Source organism: Falco peregrinus, chromosome 3, assembly GCF_023634155.1.
Source record: "Falco peregrinus isolate bFalPer1 chromosome 3, bFalPer1.pri, whole genome shotgun sequence".
NCBI lineage: Eukaryota > Metazoa > Chordata > Aves > Falconiformes > Falconidae > Falco > Falco peregrinus.
The window spans coordinates 62,455,327-62,476,006 of NC_073723.1; the positions used below are offsets into that span (position 1 = coordinate 62,455,327).

Genomic DNA, 20,680 nt, shown 5'->3' on the forward strand with positions numbered 1-20,680 from the left:
CTTCCTGTCACTGGTTCCCAGGGAGAAGAGCTCAGCACCTCCCTCTCCACATGCCCCCCTCAGGAAGCTCTAGAGAGCCATGAGGTCACCCCCTCAGCCTCCTCTTCTCCAGACAAATCTAAAGTCCTTAGCTGCTCCTCAAGGACATCTCTTCCAGCCCTTTCACCAGCTTTGTTGTCCTCCTCTGGACGCATTTAACAACCTTCACATCCTTGTTAAACTGTGGGGCCCGGTACCGCACACAATACTCAAGGTGAGGCTGCAGGAATGCTAAATGCAGTGGGAAATACTAGATGAACCACAGGCTCTTACCATTTTCCGAAAGCAGTCATTTAAATTATTGTCATCTTCCTGCCATAGACTACAAAGTTGTCTACCTTAAAAAATAATCCAGGCTTGACTTACTGGGTTTCAGACTTGCTGAACGTACTAACAAGAGGAATCACCCTTTTTCTGCTCACTAATTAAAACTGCCCTTATATGGCCATATTATTAATATTGCATATTAAACTGCATGGGCAATCAATGTTTTGCAAACACACACAAAATTGAAGTATGTGCCATGAAAAGCTGCTAAGTTAGAGCCTGCACCATTCCCAATCAGACAGGGGTGGGAAGGGCATAAAAAGCCTCCCTAACTCCTTCTGTTGGAATTGTACCAGTTTGTGAAACATCATCATTGCCAGAGTAATTCCCAGAGCAGAGACAAGACCGAAGGAGCAGCTGGAGCTGAGGGTCTGGTCTATGTGCAGATTTTGCAAAGGGATGCGGCACCATATGTGTTTTTTCCAGCTCAGGAACTGCTCTCTAAAGGTCCTCTCCAGGAACCTTTACCTAGAATACAGACTTGAAGAATACACCAGTTAAAAAATTTTAACGACACTGTCTGCTATTAACAGAGCTGTATGTCAGATCACATGGATTCTTAAAGCACTGTTTCCCCCAAAAAACCAGGCATACCAGAAATAATGAAAAGAGATTGACTAGGAGGATGTTTCAGTGACTTCATTAAAAATTAATAGAGATCTTTGTCTTTCAAAGTTTTACTGTCTCTTGGACAGTAAAGAGTAGGAGGATAAAGTTCTCTGCTCACTCATTTTGCCATGGAAAGAGAGTGCCAGATGATCGGCTGATACCAATTAGGAATTATTGGTCAAGATTACAGAAGGAAATGAAATATGGGGGCAGACTGATCTGATTTCTAGCAGCACTGAACTGGAGCAGATGTGAACATCAAGTCCTGCATCTCTTCTTTCCTCCCACATGTCTTTTTCTCCTCTGAATAGTAACCCATGAAGGGAAATCTTGGCTTCCCAGTAAACTCCCATAATTCATCCAGATTTCACAATAACAGCATATATTCCTTTGCGTTCTGACAGTGTGCAGAGGCCACATAAGTCCCCAGTGAACAGGGAGTGTTAACCTCTGCTCCATTTTTCTCATCATATGCATATGGAAAAGAATATTTACTGGCTGCTTGGAAAAGTCAGTACAGAACATTTACTCATGTCAAAAAAATGGGAAAAACCCTATACTATGGAGCTCTCTTCCAGGGTTAGATTAATTTTTCAACACAAATGTTACTTTCTGAAATAAAGAACCGTCTCACATTTCCTCTATTTTTTCTGATTAATTTTTCACCGGTTTACACTACTCTCACATTAGCTCACCATTTGCCCAGAGCACTTAATAATAATCTTCCTTTCTAATACAAAATCTCCTAAAATTTTATGTTGGTTCAGGTACTTTCTTTTTCACATATTGAAAAGGCCTTCATGTACCTGATTTTATTTTTCTTGGTTTTCTAGTCAGTATGAGCATTTCCAGAGCTCTCAAAAAGAGGAATATTTGACCACACTTCAAGTGTATTGTAGGACTTGTGCAGAGTGAGGTCGTTGCAACTAGTGAGATGATCAAGCTTTAGATGCAGAGCTAATCAGGTTTTTACTTTAAAAAATCAGGGCTTTACTTAAAAAAACCCAACTTTATTAGCTGTAAGATTATTAAATGAATGTGAAAGAACACTATTACAGAATCCACAAATGTATTCTTTCACCTCTGAATTATATCAGGTTTTATTTTTATATCACTGCATGACTTCTTAACCTTGTTCTTTGCATTCATGTGCTTTATTCTCTTCACTGATGAGGTTTAAGTTAAAAGTTCCAGCTGATTTGACTGTTCATTCACAACTGCATCTGCTATAGCAATGAATCTTTCAGTTGTGCAATCACTTGCCAATGTCATCACATAGCAGGGGGATGCAGTCTGATGGCAAACACACACATACACTTAAGCTACAGGAAGATAGCAAATAAATAAAAAGTAACCAAAGTAGTTTTTTACATGCTAAAGTAGAAGAAAGAAATTTTATGACAGTGCAGTGACAGTGGGAGGGGAGGGGAGAAGAGATGACAGACACAGAAGAAGATAGATGTGCTGCTGTTTGCAGCATATGGAATACATATAACAACTGTACTACCGTTTCCACCCCGGCAGTTTGGTTGTCTGCCGTTTACAGAATCAGATATCTAACAGTCCCTTAATTCGTTCTCTCAGTGCAGAAATAAGGCTGGAATAATGGAGACAAGGTAGCCTAAAACAATTACCCCTTTAAGACTGAGATGTAGTTACCCAACTAGTGTTGCAAAAGAGTCTTTCACAGCTTAAACATTACCTTGATAGTTGCCAAAGCTTTACTGGGGAACCTATGTTTTCCTAAAGTTTCACCTTCTGCAGGCTACACATACCCATTTTCACCCCTTACAGCTATAAAGAAAAGCTGTGAAATGTGAAAAAACTTCACTCTTAAAAGTTAGAAACCAGGAGAAAAATAACAGTAATTTTAAATCATCATCACTTTGAAGCTATTCATGACTATTTGTGGCATCCATTTTTTATTTATTGCTTTAAGTTTGACAGTAGCAGAAAAGCCATGAAAATACTTCAAGGAGCATACCTTTATATCTGCAAAAGATGTAAACAACTTGGCAAGGAAAAGTTAAATTGTTTTTTGTTTCTTGCTAAACGGTATTTGTTACATACTGAAACATACATATCTTTGGTACCTTCATCAGAGTGTACCTAGTCCCAGATACTTCTTTACAGGCAGGAAAAATAAAGGCATATTGGAAAATATTCGTATTTTTTCAAACAGGGCACACAGAAGTGGCCAAGTTTTCATGAACTATAGACACTGTCATTCTGTCTGGAAATGAAAATTTTCACTGGCCCCAAAATTACAGATTTCTATGTCCATGCTAAGAACCTAAACTGACTTCCATATGTGAGGTCTGTCCGTAATTTGACATGCAGTATTACAAAGTCACTGTAATTACAGATAGTCCTAAGGTGCAAAATTTGAATTTCTGTTTTGATCCAATTTGCTCCAGTAGACCTACTTTTAAGACTGGAAGCACGGGACAAGCCCATATTAATTCCTGCTTTGTCCTGGGCTATAAAATTATTCCATTTCCCGAAAGCTATCCACAGGGTTGGAAGGTAACTTTATAAGTATTTGACTTGGCTTCTAAATACACCTTTTCTCTACTGGTATAGAAATGCTATGATGTATGTAAGCAACCTTCACCCATGCTGATAAATAAGTAAGTTTCAGGTTTGTTTGAAAGACTTCTCCAAGTGAGGCGTATTTCAAAGTTGACTGTTTTTGAAGAACAAAAGAGGAAACAGGTACTGTTGCTACAATGCAAAATCATGTGAAAGGTCAGCTCCCCAGGGTGTGGTTTAAGAAAAAGCAACAACTATAAAGTATCTATAATACTTAACTACAGTACAGCTGAAGAGAAGTTTTACATGGACTTCTCACCAGTAGCGTTTTCTATTTAAAATTTTATGCAAGCATGAAGGAAGAACGCTTCATGTAGTAGAATTGTTGTTATAGTAGCATCAGGCACGTTAGGAAGCATAGGACCAAGGCAAGACTATTCCTGGCAAAAGTAGATCTTTTTTGTCAGAAAGAATAAGGAGAAGTATTAGTGGATTTTTGGCTTTTGAAATACTGCAGTAGAAATAGATTTGGGCAGCACTTCCATTTGGAAAACCAGAAATGCAGCATTGGTTCACCTAAGTTGCCAGCACTTGCAACAGAAAAATTACAGATAAACTGTTCAAGAGTAATCAGGATTCTTGAGTTACAAACCCAACTCCCAAAGTGACTCAGACACTTGAAAGACGGTATTTTGATGCTTTTAAACAGTTCAGAATGTTAAATGGTTTGATTTTTAATGTTTCCAGAATCCAAGAGACCCCTTCTCTTAAAGAAAAAGAGACTCGTTATAATCCTTTTGACAAACTCAGCATATAGGCCGAAGCATGCCTAGGATCAAGCAGTCTTGAGATCACTGCAAATGTCCGTAAGACAGTCTCTAGTGAGGAAGTAGGACCACGGGCAAATGTATACTGACACTGCTGGTCCTCCGTTAGGTCTGGGGATAAATCTGATTTGATCCCTCAGGCCTGACAACCCTATCGGGGAAGGGAAAGATTCATAAAGCATCTTGTAATTAATAACACTGATGTGTTTCTTACCTAAACACAGTTGAACTTGAGATTTATCATAGCTATGTCACAGGATATTACCTGCAAGAGCTCTGCCTCCACGATGTTTGTGCACCACATCTTTTGGTGGGTGCTCAGGAGCCTGGACAGGGAACTGGACCATCATGTCTTCTACAACTAAGTGGCTTCTTGACCTACAGCTTACCCATGCAGAGGACTAAAAAACAGTGATTGTACAACTGTGCTCTACTTGCGTAAGAAACAATGTGATTTTCCTCTGGCTCACTTGGTGTGATGTCCACATTAGATTTTTAATATCTGACTTCTCTCTACATTAGAGAATTTAGAACTCTCTAAATTCTAGAAAATCTATTCCCTAAAATCTAGTTTATTTATTTACGCCACTAACAATCAATCGGTTCCATAATGTTTACTCTCATGCGTTACTTATACAATTAAGGACTGTGTGTTCAGACATCTAGAAAATTTACATTGCTGTTTAAAAAGAAGGTGTCAAAGTAGCTGCAATCAACCCAGAGGAAATACCTTTCTTGGCATATTACAGTGATGTACTCTAGAGAATATCCATGATTGCTATAAATATTTCAGGTAGAGATTGTTTATGTTATCATTAAGATGATTGCTTAAACAGGAAAACGGCAGATTAAAACATAGAAAATACGTTAAATCTGCTCAAAATAAGTTATTTTAGTGAATGTTTACATATTACATGATAGTTTTATCATTTTATTTAATAAAATTGAGAAAATCCTGTAGGGAAGCAATTATTAGTCTAAGTGTTTTTAGCTGTATGGTGATAATCTCCTGAAAAGTTTCTATAAAAAAGTCTCACTTGGTGAATCTTTACCATCTCACAGGTGAGCAGCACAAAGGCTACAAAAGCATCACTAGCAATATATTAAAAAATATTCTATGACATGATTGTTAAGAATAAATGTGTTTATTTGCAAAAGATAGGATAATATATTGTAAAAATTTATGCAAATTACATTTGTCAAAAGTCAGCTTTTCTTATAACTAGCTTAAATTTAGAAGTTAGCTTAAGTTTAAAAAGTATGCTGAAACGACCATTGTTAGAGGAAAGAATGGAATGGGATGGAATGGGATAGGATAGAACAGAACAGAACAGAAAAACAGTTGGAACTGATCTACATCGTTATCTAGTCTAACTCCCTGATCACTTCAGGGCTGACCACATGTTAAAGCACACTGTTAAGGGCACTGTCCAGATGCCTCTGACAGGCAGTGACAGGCTTGGGGCATCAACCAGCTCCTGAGGAAGTCTGTTGCAGTGTTTGATCACCTTCTCAGTAAAGACATGTTTCTCAATGACCAATCTAAATCTCCCCTGATGGATACAGCTTTGAACCATTCCCACATGTCCTGTCACTGGATCCCAGGGAGAAGAGCTCAGCAACCCCCTCTCCATGTGTCTTCCTCAGGAAGCTGTAGAGAGCAATTTCTTGTCCTCTGGATGCATTCAGGGACCTTCACATCTTTCTTAAACTGCGGGGCCCAGAACCGCGCACCTTGCTTGAGGTGCGGCCACACCAAAGCTGAACACAGCAGGATGATCACCTCTTGTGACCGGCTGGTTGTGCTGTTTGATGCCCCCCAGGACACAGTTTGCCCCCTGGGCTGCCCGGGCGCGCTGCTGGCTCACACCAGCCTGGTGCCGACCAGCACCCCTAGAGCACTTTCTGCAGGGCAAATAACAGAAGAATACAATCCATATCTTGGAATAAGCAGAAGATTAATCAAATTCTAAGTAGGGTTTCTTGGAGTTAACTGTGGCAAATGCAGTATTTGCCCTTCAGGAGTAGGGTGCTTTACTCACCTGACAAAGAAAGGGCTGGTACAAACATCCCTACACTGCTAGGAAAAAATAAACCAAACACAGCAAAAAGAGCAACTTCAGGATAGATGGAGCCTCCCTGGAGGTCCTTCAATGCTGACAACCAAACCACTCTGAAATGGGGATGGCTGTCCAGCTTTATGGATACAGCCCAGGGCTAGAGTTAAATACAAAAATTCTTCATAGGCCACAGCTCTTCTGGCACCATGAAACACAAGCAGTAAATGGGATAACAGCCCCAAACGGGGGACTTCTTAGTTCTGATCTTATTTCAGATAGTGCTTGCCGTAGAGATGAGGGCGCCTGTCTTGAAATTATCTCCTTCTCAGTGGGAGCAACAGGATCAGGTTACTTCACAAGCTACTGTGGCATGTCCAATACAGGGTATCCTCTGTTAGCAGGCAAACAGAAAAAGCTTTACTCACTTGTAAACTTGTGCTTGAGAACACTGGACTGACCGCGCACTGCTCTCAGCAACACCAGACTAAAAGTGGACATTGGAATAAAATCCTCCAAGTTAAACCGGTTTAAAACTAGATTTAATGTGTTTCTGTTTCAGTATATAATAGACTAAAATACTTCAGCTGATTAGGGGGAAAAAAAACACCTTCCATTTTCTTCATATCTTTTTAAACAATGTTTTCATTCTTCGCCAATATAATCCAATTTTTATTCTAACTTTCTCTGTAACTCAGACTTTTACTTCAAAGTCTCACTTTTTGTCAGAGCAGCGAAGAAAACTCAAATAGAACCTCAAGCATGCAGTATATATCAAATGAAACTGAAAACACATTTCTTCACCATTTCCCACACTATAAACAACATGAATACTTCAGCACACACATGCAAAAATTCCGCGGTCCTGGCCACCATGAAGTAAGAAAATGAGGGAAGCTTTGAAAATTAAATTAAAGCAACCTCAGTCCCCCTGTCTTCCCAGGACTCAGGACTCTGCACTACCCTTTGCCTGGAAACAAGTGCACATGCATGGGAAGCCCCCTCACTTGCCGTCCATCACCCCTTAAGAAAAAACTGCAGTGTTGCAGCTGCAAGGATATGAATAAGCTCTTCTGATGTGGTTCTCTGCCCCCAGGTCCCAACCTATCGATTAGATGACAGCCAGGCAAAGAAACGACTAAACTGAGATGACACCTGGAAGACAACAATCCTGATTAATAAGCAATAAACTGCTCTTTTATTCACAGCCTCCCAAGGGAAGGTGGGGAATTGGTCCCACCTCCTCAGCTCCCTACATTACTCTGCCATACTATTCAAAGAACGTACGTAATTGTGAATTTATTCTGCAGTGATTACATTCATTAATTCCTACAAAAGTATAATGGGCATCATATATTATCACAAAGATGTGCCAAGAATGCTGTGGAAAGCTATACACTAACCCTTCTCAAATGTAAGGCATAGCAATAGAAAATATAAACAAAACTCTGATAGTTCTAATTTCTCAGATATGAAGCAATTAAAGGATAGCACGCTGTAAAAGAGAACTCTGCTGAAGTAAGGAGGCAGGCCTCGGCGCTGAAAACTTAAGCACTTGCTTAAATGCTTTGTGGGACAGGAGACCAAAGCAGTCACAATAGGCTACTACAGCTATTTTTTCCAAAACGGTGAAAGAGGTGCCTGGAAGGGCTTTTCCCACATCTCTCTAATTCCATCACCCCACCCATTTTTCCTTGTCCTCCCAGACTCAAATTATTCAAGATTTGCAAAACCCATACAGACTGCACTGTTTCCTTCAAAATAACCTCTCAAGGATCAGACCCTGTGGCCTTTTGCAGCCCCTAGCTGAGGCAATGCTCCCAAAATGATGTCAACGGGAGCCTTGCCCAAGAAAGTGCTATAGGATTCAGCTATATGTGGCTTGAAATTATGGAACATGGTATCAGGATAAGACTTTATATTTCAAACACATATTATTCTTTTTACTAGATCACTGAAGAGTATGGGCAGGAGTGGGGGATGTCACTATAGAAAACCATATGGTACTTGGATTTCCAAGCCAGAATTGTGGATAATAAATATTTATAGAATCCAGTGGTATTCTCTTCTTTCTGTTTATTCTTTACATGTCATCCAGAGGAACTCTGGCCAAGCACCAATCAAATGTCCCAGCAAGTTACAAGCAATCTAAGCACAGGGGAAAGAGAGAAAACAGATCACCAGTAGGCTCGTAATTAGCAACCTAGACCTGGAAGGAGGTGCTTTGGAAGTGCCTCTGATGCGTCTGGATTCCAGGGCTCCCCACACGTCACGAGTGGTTTCGGAAATTGAGTTCTCAGTCTCTGCAAGGGGTAGGGAAGATATACACAATATTTTTGGCTAGACTGAGCAGGGGCATGTGTGGAGCAGCTGCAAAATCAGACATCCGTCTGCTCTCAAAGACCAACATAGGAACAAAAATGCATCTCAGCGATGACAGCCAGCTTGCTCCTGGCATCTACTGGGAAAGCTGTGTCTCCCTACCTGTGGAATGCAAACCTGTTGCATTTATTTTGCTTCGGATAAAAACAATGCAGATTGTTCTTATCACCTTGTGATTAGAAGAGTAGTTGAAGGAGCTACTGAAATACATAGAAGATCTGGATTACATCTTAATAGCAGCCACCAATCTTCTGTATCTGGGGTCTAGCCTTGACCTAGCAATCTTTTGGTCTTTTCTTCCTTCCTTGACAGTCCTAGTCCCTTTCCTGTTCCTACCTCCTTGCCCTTTCTTTTCCTTGAGGTGTGAGAGCTACCAATCCCCAACTATAATTTCATTCTTCAGAAATAGTAAAAGGATTTTTAAAAAAGCATAACAAGCCCACAAGTCAACACACAGTACTTTACTAACAGGAGTAGCCTTCACTGCGAATCACCTTAGCTAGAATCTGGGATGCTGCATGTTGTACTTTCTACATAGATGTTGCTGCTGTGCAAATGGTGCAGACATGTCCTATTACCATTATATAGAGTGGCAGTCACATGCTTTTGCATATATAAAAATGTACCTTCAAATTAATAACACATTTTTGCATACCACAAAAATAAAAATAATTGCAGAATCAGTTTGAAGCTATCGACCAAACAAAGGTTTTATCTTCAGTATGGAAAACTCAAGTTTTTAAACAGAAAATTACAATTTACTGAGAAATTGGTGCTCTAAAGTTCCTTTCTCTGTGTCACTGAAACAGCTACTTATTATGAAAAACATACTTATCAAATGTTGCCAAAACTAAGAACTACACATCTATTATTCTTCAAATACATAATTTTAAAACATCTGGTATTTACTTAACATATAATAACAGTTATTAAATCACCCTTAACTCTGTTTTGCGGAACCATAATGTAAAGCATTACACACATGACAGAAACACCAGAGGAACAAACATAAAAAGGGAATAGGTGTGTCGTTGGTAGATGAGTAGTTACTAGTCACATTAGAATTTACAACTCAGAGAAGAGTAGTAAGAGGAAGACTGGAAGTCTGGAAACTGCAGAACAGTGAGTATTAAGAGGCCCATAATATTAATTTTAAGTTTTAAAATTATTAAGATTATTTCTAGGTCAATAAATACATAACAACAGAAGACGTTTCTGTGATCAGTACTGAACTTACTACATAAGGGCATAAACTCCATTATCTGGTAGCTCAAATTAGAGAAATTTAGATTTTTTAAAAAGTCCTTCTTTTGGTTTTAATTTTCTGCAGTGTGGAAGTGGCAGTTTTCCAAATGCTAGCCATAGCTCTTTCCAGGCTCTGCACTGCAAGCTTTGCCCCAGCCATGAGCTGGAAAGATGCTACAGACTGTGTTACAGGAGACCAGCTCAGTGACTGACCAGAGCCTCTTCCCTTTTGAAATTCACAGGCTTTGTGCATTAAGCTCTCTTTTTAATTGCCAGAGTAGCCAGGAAACAAGCAGTCACTGTTAGATGTTCATAATTATTTCACTTGAGAGCTTGTGAGCCATTTACACCAGGTCCTGTGGGTGACTGAAAAAATCTTAAACAAGTGAGATGAGCAATGCCTTCTGAAACACATTTTGAGTCATATTTGGAACAAAGTAAACCAGAGCTGACTGCTTTCCAGACATTTTAGTGAATATGGGGGTATCATCAAAACACACACCAATAACCAACAATAATCCCCAGGTGAACTGGCAAAAAAAATAATCCTATTTATCCACAAATCTACTTGCTTTGGTTAATTAAAGATTATTAAAGAAACAACGTAAAGTGGCATGCAGGTATCACACAGCAATTTAAACCATGCTTCTTATAGGACAGCATAATACAAGCCAACATTTTTCATAATTCTCAAAACCTCTTCAAAATATTCTGCAGAAAATGCAGAGACTGCAGTCAAGATCATCTTGGACAAAGGTGATGACTTCTACAGTATGTTACAATTAGCTTATTTGTAATGTCTCAAAAAACAATCAATAACATAAAGACCTCAATTTAAATCCATCAAACCCACATACACCATACACTCCATTTAATTGAAAAGCTCTTAATTCCAGTCATTTCCTGGATATAAAGCTACTTTACTCAAGGTGCAGCATTTTTCATTTATCCCACACCGAAAAGCAGCGTATGCTTAGCTAACAAGTAATGCTTACATAAAAGCCTTACAGTCAGATCTCTTGGTGCCTGTATGTTTTTCAGGATATGAAGACAACAGCAATGTAAACACTCTACTATTGCAGAATAAACATAATGTAACCACAAAGCAGTGATGACATAACCTGTATATTATCTGGGCTTAATTTTCTGCAATGTAAACTGAGTGTCCACATCTCCTGTTCCTCTATCCACTCTAAAACAGCCTGTTAAGAAGACCATTTTATATGAATTTTCCAGTTTTTAAGCAAAGACATATTCCTCATTAGGACACTACTTTGAATGTCTTTCCTTTTGTGTACCTAAAAATCTTGCTTCCCCCTGAATAAGAATGTCCCTGCTCAAACAACACATTTAAATGCTATTGATGTCTCACAGCTGACTCAGATGTACCTAATTCAACAACTTGCAGAGAATGTTTTTAGATAGCAAAACATGTGCTGCTGCTGCTTTTTTTCCTAGTGTTGATATACATAACAGGAGAACAGCTGTGTGGGATCAGACCTAACCTAGATGGAGCCCACTAGCCTGTCTCTATCACCTGCCATAAAGGGAATCCTACTCAAGAGAATAAGCCTAGGGAAAGCATGTAGTGGGAACAACTCCAGAATAATCTCTCAGGTTTGAGAGACCTGCAGTGTTGGGATTTCTGCTTCTAGGACTCCAAGTTAAGTGCACTTCATGCATCAAGGTATTACATATAGCAACGTGTATCACTTTTTTTACTTTGGAAACTGTTCCTTAAGGCTTAAGAAATACTGATGTTAAGCAACCACATAAAATATGGTATTAAGCAAATACTGCTATATAGGAGTTAACACTGGATTTCATATACATTTAGAGGACATTATTTTTTCTTGTTTTCTATTTGCCTGTTCTCCGAAAAAGCTGATGAGAACACGTTTGATTTTATGATTATGGCAAGCCAAATACTTCCAGACCTTCACCCCATCTGTGCTAACTAACATGCTGCTTCAATTAAAGTTACTCCAGGATGATAGTCTCTCAGGGTGCAGAAGTACCATTTTTTTTTTTTTCTTCCCAAACTAGAATGGCAACCATTGGACCTGTACAGTAATCTCTTCCACATACTTGCCTCCTCTCAGGCAGGCTGTAATTGTCGACCAAGAATTCTCCATGTTTCACATGGTACGTACATTGCACATACACAGCTAGTGTTGGTTCTCCTTGTTGTTTTGAAACACCTCACAAGTTGGAAGTTGCCACAAATAGGACTTCTAATGAACTCAACTTAAAAAAAAATTACCATTTTTCATTGGCAGTGTTAAATCATAGACTCAAGGTATCAATTCATTTTAGCACTCCTCAAAACTATTTTTTTTCCCATTCTGATGGAGACAAACAGAATCAGTAGGTGCTAATTTGTAATCTTAGAAGAATGGGGTGATGAAAGAATCAATATTTTACTTTAGTGCCCTTCAGACATGTATGATGTCATGCTGAATGAAACACTCATCAAGAAACCAAACTGGATATAAATTGAGAAAAAAGCACAACCTATTAAAAAGAACCCCTTGACGATATCAAACTTAGCAACTGAGAGCATGCAATTTTCACGAATATCCAACTTTTTTTTGTAGTGTTGTTAAAAACACCCTGTCTCTAAATAGACCGTATCCAGTAAGGTGTCACAGTTAAGGAATTTCTAGTCTGATTATTCATTTGGCACTGCAGCTTCTCAAGTTGATGCTTATGAAGCGCAGCCCCTATCCTGATACTGTAACAAAATGGAATCACAGTTTTCCTTTCAGTCAATACTGCGTCATGCTGTGTACCGGTTTAACAGAAAGTACCGGTTAAGTAGCAACACTTCACTTTATGCTTGTCAATATTTAAAAAAAAATATTGCTAATATTGCTAATATATTAACAATTTGAGACAGAAACATTTTATAATAAATTCTGACCAGAAACCTATCCAGGACCAGTAAATATTGCCACTACGAAAGACTGCAATTTTCTATTCAGGTTGCCTATACTACTGGGGCATTTTTAAGCTTATGGAGCAGTAGGAGAGACATTTTTTTTAGTGATCTGATTAAAGACTTAAAATATTTTTGTCTGGTGGGAAGCGATGAATTTAAAATTCCCACCTTTCCTCAGCTACAAAAAATGGTAAGTATTCCATATATCAGTCTGGCTCATCATGTTGTGATAAAAATATACAGCAACAAAATGGCTTGTTTGTTTAAAAATGTCTGGCCAAAGTCTTTACAGGAATGACTCTACTGGTATCATGAGTTTTACAACAGAAATTAATGCATCATTAATTATGCACATAATTAAATATGTATGACCTCTACATATTACTTGGCGGAGGAAAAGTGTTTTTATTGTTCTGTAATATTTTAATTTTAAACTAACAAAAGCCTGTAAAGCTACAAAGATAGCTCTGTACCAATGAAAAGCTAAATTTCACCAAGACAGATCTTTGTCACACTCAAATGTGATTTTCTTTTCTATGTTTCCGTTGAAGATCCAAAATAATATGTACCAACCTAATATTTATGGCTTTGAGAATAACAATAAAACATAATCTTTCCATGTACTTCAGTCTATTATGTTGAAAAGAGCACTGTTCTTCAGTTTTTGCAAACGTAATTTATAACATGAAAATCTACCGTATTTAGCAGAACAAGTAAACCAGGCTAAGCCTGTGAATACTCACTCAGGACCATAACATAGATGCTTTCAAAATTATTTCTAAAGAAAAAGAATTACTAGTCATTAGGACACTAGCATCTCCTTAAACACTTCAAACACATGTTCTTATAGAGAGATGGGTGACCACCTTTTAGAGACCCAGAAGTCTGAAGACCTTAAAGCTATTTAGAGATAGACTTAATCCTTCCCCCAGCTGTCACATTTCTAGATGGAGATCAGAGAAAATCAAGTATCTAGAAATTTATTTCTTCAAGTGGTGTTAGTCAAGCAGACTACTCCTATACAAGAATGATATAGAAAAAAAATAATCATATACTGCTGCCAAGATCCCAGAATCTTAATTACAGGTAGGAGTTAGGGTAATTAAGCATCAGTCTCATAACAGACACCTGTTGTGTTGTAATAAATACTTTATGCAAGGTCAAGTTCACAAGAAAAATGCAGCTTGCTTTCTGTTTGTGAGAAAGGAAGCAAGTAATTAATTTTCTGTTTCATATGGTTTGTATGGCTATTTATTGACTTCAGAAAGGCGTGATTGCCTGTAGGGTTTGCTGAGATGCCCCAGGCAGTACGTACAGTATGCACACATGAAGCACAAAGAAGGGAAATCCCTTCTTGCCTGGTCAACAGGGACCCAAGCACATTGGTGTGCAACTGCAAGCCACTCTGTTGAGGGAAAACAGTAAAACTTTATTCAACTGCAAGCAGATTCTTCTGCTTACCATTTGTAGAAGAATCAACATGAGATAGAGCATTTGAATCTCAACATCAGATCACTCTTTACTGGTCTTGGCCTAGTTTTACTTCTAAGAGAGACATGTTTCTAGTATGATGACCTTGTGGTTAAATCAGGCTGCAAGAAGTTCTTGCACTTGAGGAATGCTGAATTCTGAATTTTCCTCTGATGCTTAATAGCTCTCTGCCAGCTTTGGTCCTCTTTCAACTTCATTTATTTTTGTCAACTAATATGTCACAGGTTAGAAGTTTCACGGAAAAAATAATATGAGCAAGAGCAGTATTTTCATTGATAAGTAAGAATCCTTCCCAAATAGTGTGTCACCTTTTTTAATACTAGCATGCGATATAGTCACCAGCAAAAAGCATTATAAGCCAAGTTCATAAGGTGAATAAGTTTCTTTAGATCAACTGGGAAAAAGAAGAGGACATATACAGAAAAGCTGAATATAATATGTGCATGACAATGCATAACTTCCTCTCTAAATTTGAGGTCATAGATACAGCTAAAATAAATAATTCTGCAAACTTGCCCCTGCAGTTTTTCTTCCTTTTCTTTTTGCACTGGTAAGGAAACAAATGCATGGCTTACCTTTCAAAACCAATCTGCCGTAGTGTTTTCTCCCATGTTGAACCTACACAAAGAGGAGAAAAAACAAACACGCTCAGTAAAGAACCTTTATTGTATGAACACTCTCTCTCTTCTTTCCTTGTGCAGCTGGGATCTGTATAGTATGGTGATTTTTCCACCCCTACAGAAGCACTTGTAAATAACATCTGTTTTACTCAGAGTGAAGAACTGTTAAGAGAGGCTACCACTGGGTGACACAACTGCGTGGAGGGGTATCAGCCTGTATAATTCCTTAACACTGCAAAGCAGCCAGTCACTGCTACAGTTCACTGCTATTCCAAGGGTGGTCTCCTCTCCTAGAGCAATGTGATCTGTACATGACTCCTGAAAGCGCTGAGCTGGCATCTCACGTCATGCACTCTTCACATTGCAGCTTTTCATTTTACTGTAGTGTTCTCCTGATTCTTGCTGAAAGCTTTACAGCTCTTTCTGAAATCTGGCCCTTTTATTTTTATGCAAAAGCATGAAGATATATTTCTGCTTTATTGTTTAACCCTTCATACTCACACAAACAGCTGCAAAGGACTCTTTCTTAAAATGATCAAGGACTCAGCCCCACAAACTACTCAAATGGACAAACCATTGCACTTAACACAGCCTTTACCTAAATTTTCTCAAAAATAACCCTGGCACACTGCAAGCATTAGATGATCAGTTTTCAGCTCTTGATAATTTTTTGCTTATTTCCAGTCTCTTTCTTTGTACCATTATGTGGTCATTATAAATACAGGCTACTAAGAGCACAAATAGCTCAAGTCATACGGGTCTGCAAGGCAAATATATAGGAGGACATGAACCCGAGTCAAAGTTTTCTTTCTGTCTTTTTACACTCCTGTGGGAAATGTAACAGGACTGCACACAATGTAAGCAACTACGGTTCTTTAAATCAGAGAACAGATAATAACTCCTGTTGTTGATGCAGTCTGCCACCTAAAGGGAAATACAAATTAGGAACAAACAGATTGCCTGTGAGTGACATCCAGTAGCACCACAGAAACTCAGAGACAAGCAGTAATGTTGCTGAGTACTGAGAAAGAGTGGAAAGACATGAGGGAAAGCAACTTCATCCTATTTAAATCTGGAGAATTTCGGGATTAAATGCACATTTTGCAGTGAGTGCCTATAACAAAGACCATAACAATATTATGGATTAGATTATTTTATTGATAATCCAAGTCCTACTTGCCAAATTAGTATGGGGAAGTGGTGACATAATATTATCAGCCAGAGAAACCTCTGCAGATGTATCTCTTACCATCATTACCTTTCCATTCTGTTAAAGATACCAGCTCAGAAATTAATGACCTGCCATGTTTGCAGTATGGTATTTACCTCTAATCTGCAACATGTTAAATATTTGAGTAAGACCTAGCAGTGCTTTTCATCTTTGAATTTGGGACACTTACTGCCAATCTAGATAAGAATCTAAGAACTCAACTTCTAAAAGTTTTGAGTTTGAGGGCTTGGGGTTTTGTTTGGGTTTATTTTTTTTTGTTTGTTTTGGTTTTTTTTTAAACCTAGCAACAGAATTCTTTCTACTCAATTGACTAAACTTTCCAGGTTAGACCAAGGAGAATGGTGTAAATTTCTGAAATAAAGATACAATTTTTCTGTACAATATTATCTAGTATCTGTCTGGTTTGCAAATCACAGACTGAGCAAATAAAAACTGAAATTAATGAAATCCAAAAAGTTAATTTCCTTATAGTCCTATGTCATACAAGGCTTCCTTCACTGTTCCTAACTAGATAGCCAAAGAATGAAGTTAACGTGGGTCTGTTGAAAATAAATTTCTTGTATTAATCCCTGTTTTTGAGAAAGAGGAAAAGAAGCAACATAAAAGCATATGCTCCTATAATCAACCACACTCTGACATTTCACTTCATACAGGAAGGATATGGGTTGGCTAAAGGGTAGGTTCACGGCTGGTTCCAAACGTGGTCAGTATACCACATTACACTCTTCTAGAATCCCTTCTTTCAACTTCTCACTGCCAGTCACTTCAAACTTCAGTCACACACTGATTTTCAGCAAAAGGCTCTAAAAACCTTTTTGAGTGCAATGGACACACAGCTTTTCTGTCCAGGACCATTACAGCTACAGCCAGTGATCAATGTAAAAACAATTTTAATTGCCTCCATTCAGTCGAAAGCAGGGAGGGTTTTCAGGTCCATACCCAGCAGAGTACACAGTGATGAAAGGCTTCAAAACTGATGTGGATAAAGCTCTGCCTTCACTTTATGGGAAAAAAAAAAGAGTTAAGTTCTGTTCTGGAGTAACTGAATGATGTACATTGTTTCATCAGTACAGGGAGCTTCTACTGTGGCACCTGTATTTGCTTGAGATGAGGCAAGACTTAGGTCCACACAACTACCTACATACAATACCTTTCATCAACACCAAGTTCATATTTTATAAGAAGTCCTCTAAAGACATCTCTAAAGCAGGGCAACAAACATTCTTACATACATTTATTTCAAATAAACATGAAAACCAAAAATCATGTATAGTCTAATAAACTGTTAACATTTCATTGAGATAAATAACCACTCCATTAACAACATCTATTATGTGTTATCCCCCAAACCCACCATCTTTTGCATGCTCTTGATCTGTTTTCATGTAGCACTGATGAATCAAGTCATTGTTAAAAAGATGACTGTGCCACTACACAGGTAAGTGCAGGGCAGACACGCACAATTCTCTGTATACTTTATGCAATCCTTCTGGCCCTGAAAGAGGATTTAACACTTTTTCAAGTCTGAAGATTTGAACAGGGTTGAAGAAAAGAAATCTCAACAGTACTTCTTAAAGCACAGACTAGTACTGGCATTTTATTCAGTGTTTCTAGGCTTTCCACTGTTGTGTATACTAGTTGCATGAATTTTTCACCCCATGATTGGCCACGCTTCAGTTGTATAATATATGGAGAGTCTTACAGAAGAGAAAGAGAGAGAGGGAGGGAAAAGCAAAAGAGAAAAGGGAATTGGGTCTCCACTGGTTTGAAATAATCTTTTGGCTGCAGCTGGCTAGCAGAACACTCTTTGAAATGCATGTGACTCCTCTGAAGTAAAGCCTGCCAAGAACACAACTAACATTTCATATTAAAAAAATATGCATCTTTTTTATAGAGTCTTACTTTAAAATGTTTATGATCTAAACATTCTGTTTTAAGATTTGCCAATTCCATCCTCAATAGTATCAACTTCTACACTGCACTAACAGTCAAAAGTAAATACCCTGAGGTAACAGCAGCACTAAGAAGAATAACGCTATTAAAAGTCTAGAAAACTTATTATTTGATTTAAAACTTACCCAGTGCTTCCAAAACATTAAACAAGGTTTAAGTCACGTAACTCTCATTAAAATCAAAACAGGAGCTTTTCATGAATTAAAGACTTGATCCTGCTCCCAAAGAAATCAATAGGAATTTGACTATTCAGTCTTTCTCTCTGCTGGGACTGTGGAAAACTGTCACCTGCTGATGTTCAGAAACAATCGACTGCTACACCTCAGCTGCAAAGTTAATTTGCCTTCTCTTTGCTTTCTGTTCTTTATACTATGTCAAAAATACCAAAGCTGTTTATAAGAATGCCTTAATCTGGTACCCATGTAATTAAGCATTTGTTCCAAATACTTGCCCCAGAGTGCCTGACCATTCCCATCTGTTCTGAAGATTCTGTTTCAAATTAGCAGTAGTAGCTTTAAGATTCTTCACAAAGATGAAGCATAACGTACTTCCAGAATTACTGCTCACATTTAGTAAGAACAATGGTAAAATGCACATCATGCTCACATATGCACTCAATGAAATCCCAGCATAATAATAAGGGTATAAGAATATGAGATTTAGTAAGAGGAAATGAAAAACATCTTTCTGAAATGAAAAGTTGTCATGTTTGACAGGTAGGCTTTCATTTATATGGCAGCTTCCCTATTTGGTTTGGTTTGGTTACAACTCTCTGCTTACTATGAACTTAACTATGAATGAGAGGACTCATACCCCACTGCTAGGCTGCTCACCTCTATAAACCATGAAGTTGCCTAGCTGCTGAAGTCCAATGGTAGGCTTAGGAAAAAGACAGAATTCACAGAATCATAAAATACCAGGTTGGAAGGGAGATCAAGGATCACCTGGTCCAAACCTTCTTGGCAAAAGCACGGTCTACACAAGATGGTCCAGAACCCTGTCCAGCTGAATATTGTGTCTAATGTTGAGGAAAAATATGGAATATGTGATTTTTCAGCCACCTATGGACACTGCACAGCTATCCACTTTGAGCCGTATCATGCCCTATCTGCCAGTACAGCAGAGGTCTGTAGCTGTTCAGGGAGAAGCCTGACATGCGCTGCAAATGCACAGCAAAAACACAGGCCTCCTATACCATCCCTATGCAGGTATGCATGAAGGTCCCTATGGATCCTGTGGTCCCTATGACTGTGTGCAGTGATTACCCACAGCCTTACGACCTTCTCGCTTCTCTAGAGTTAGCGGTTACTGTAAGAACTACATACCTGTGTATGGCTCTGCTCTTGAGGCTTTCTAACAGTAAGAATAATAATTCTTGCATTCTTTTCTCACTGTGATCTGACATAAGGACCAGAGGAAAAAATACAACTTAATTAAACCAAAAGACATTGTTTGACATTTTTCAATAAGCATTAAGTGAGCCTGTCAGAATTCAAGTATTCAATGGGAATAGTATTAAGATCTTCAGTGACTGAGACAGGGCAAAATAAGTGTAAATTATATCAATTCAAAGGCAATAAATAAATAAATTTGGAGCCTGTCAGTGGGGAATCACAGTCATCCAATGCTTTCTGAAGGAGCCAGCAATGTATCAGACATAGCACAGTCACCTTAGCTCATGAGAGTTGCATGCAGATGTGACCTACATAACCTGGTTAGGATACCTTAGAAACAGGTAGGTATTCTTGGAATAGTAACTGTATGGATCTTCACTCTAACATTTTGAAGGAAAAGAGTTTCAGAGGAACTGCTGATTTTGTACCAGTCAGGATATTCCTACCAATTTCAAAATTTTGATCTGAAGTCTGTGGCACTTACTAATACTCTCCAAACGAGAAAGAAAAAACCAAACAAAACCCCCACCACTATCCAAAACCAAAAATACACCCCACCCCAAAACTTTCACATATTCAAAAGATACAAAACAGTGATACAGAATACTCCAGAAATGGAAAGAAACATTTTGCTAAGCATTTCCATTGCAGGTGACACTTCTCAACCTTGTTTCTCAAACAACTTAGCAGAGAATAGGACAAAAGTTCACAGTCTAGCCTAGCTAGACTAGTTTGGGACCTGAGTATCTGAATCCACACCTAAAAACTCTCAATAAATTTGCTTGTCCTGCTAAAGCTTCTCTTTTGGTAGAGATGCATCTACCATATAAACCATCTGAAGTTTCGCAGTCTGTTTTCAGTAGATTGGGGAACATTGCTCTGCTGTATATTCTCCTTCATCATTTTAGCAGTTACTAACCAGTACTACTAACTAGCTGAAACATATACAACTGCAATTGATAAAAACTGTCATGTTTGGAACATGTTGGTTTCAGCAGCTTCATATATTATTAACAGCCTTTCCAGTTGCCT

General features: G+C 38.4%; 1 protein-coding gene across 15 annotated transcripts in view; it reads right to left on the reverse strand.

Moving 5' to 3' along the window:
* PIEZO2 (piezo type mechanosensitive ion channel component 2) overlaps nucleotides 1-20,680 on the reverse strand; it is a 314,952-nt gene that overhangs the window by 151,959 nt on the left and 142,313 nt on the right. For all 15 annotated transcript variants that reach the window (XM_055799791.1, XM_055799795.1, XM_055799802.1 and 12 more), the window contains exon 4: nucleotides 15,026-15,068. In XM_055799791.1, the coding sequence (XP_055655766.1) occupies nucleotides 15,026-15,068 (43 nt within the window). The remainder of the gene's footprint in view (nucleotides 1-15,025; nucleotides 15,069-20,680) is intronic.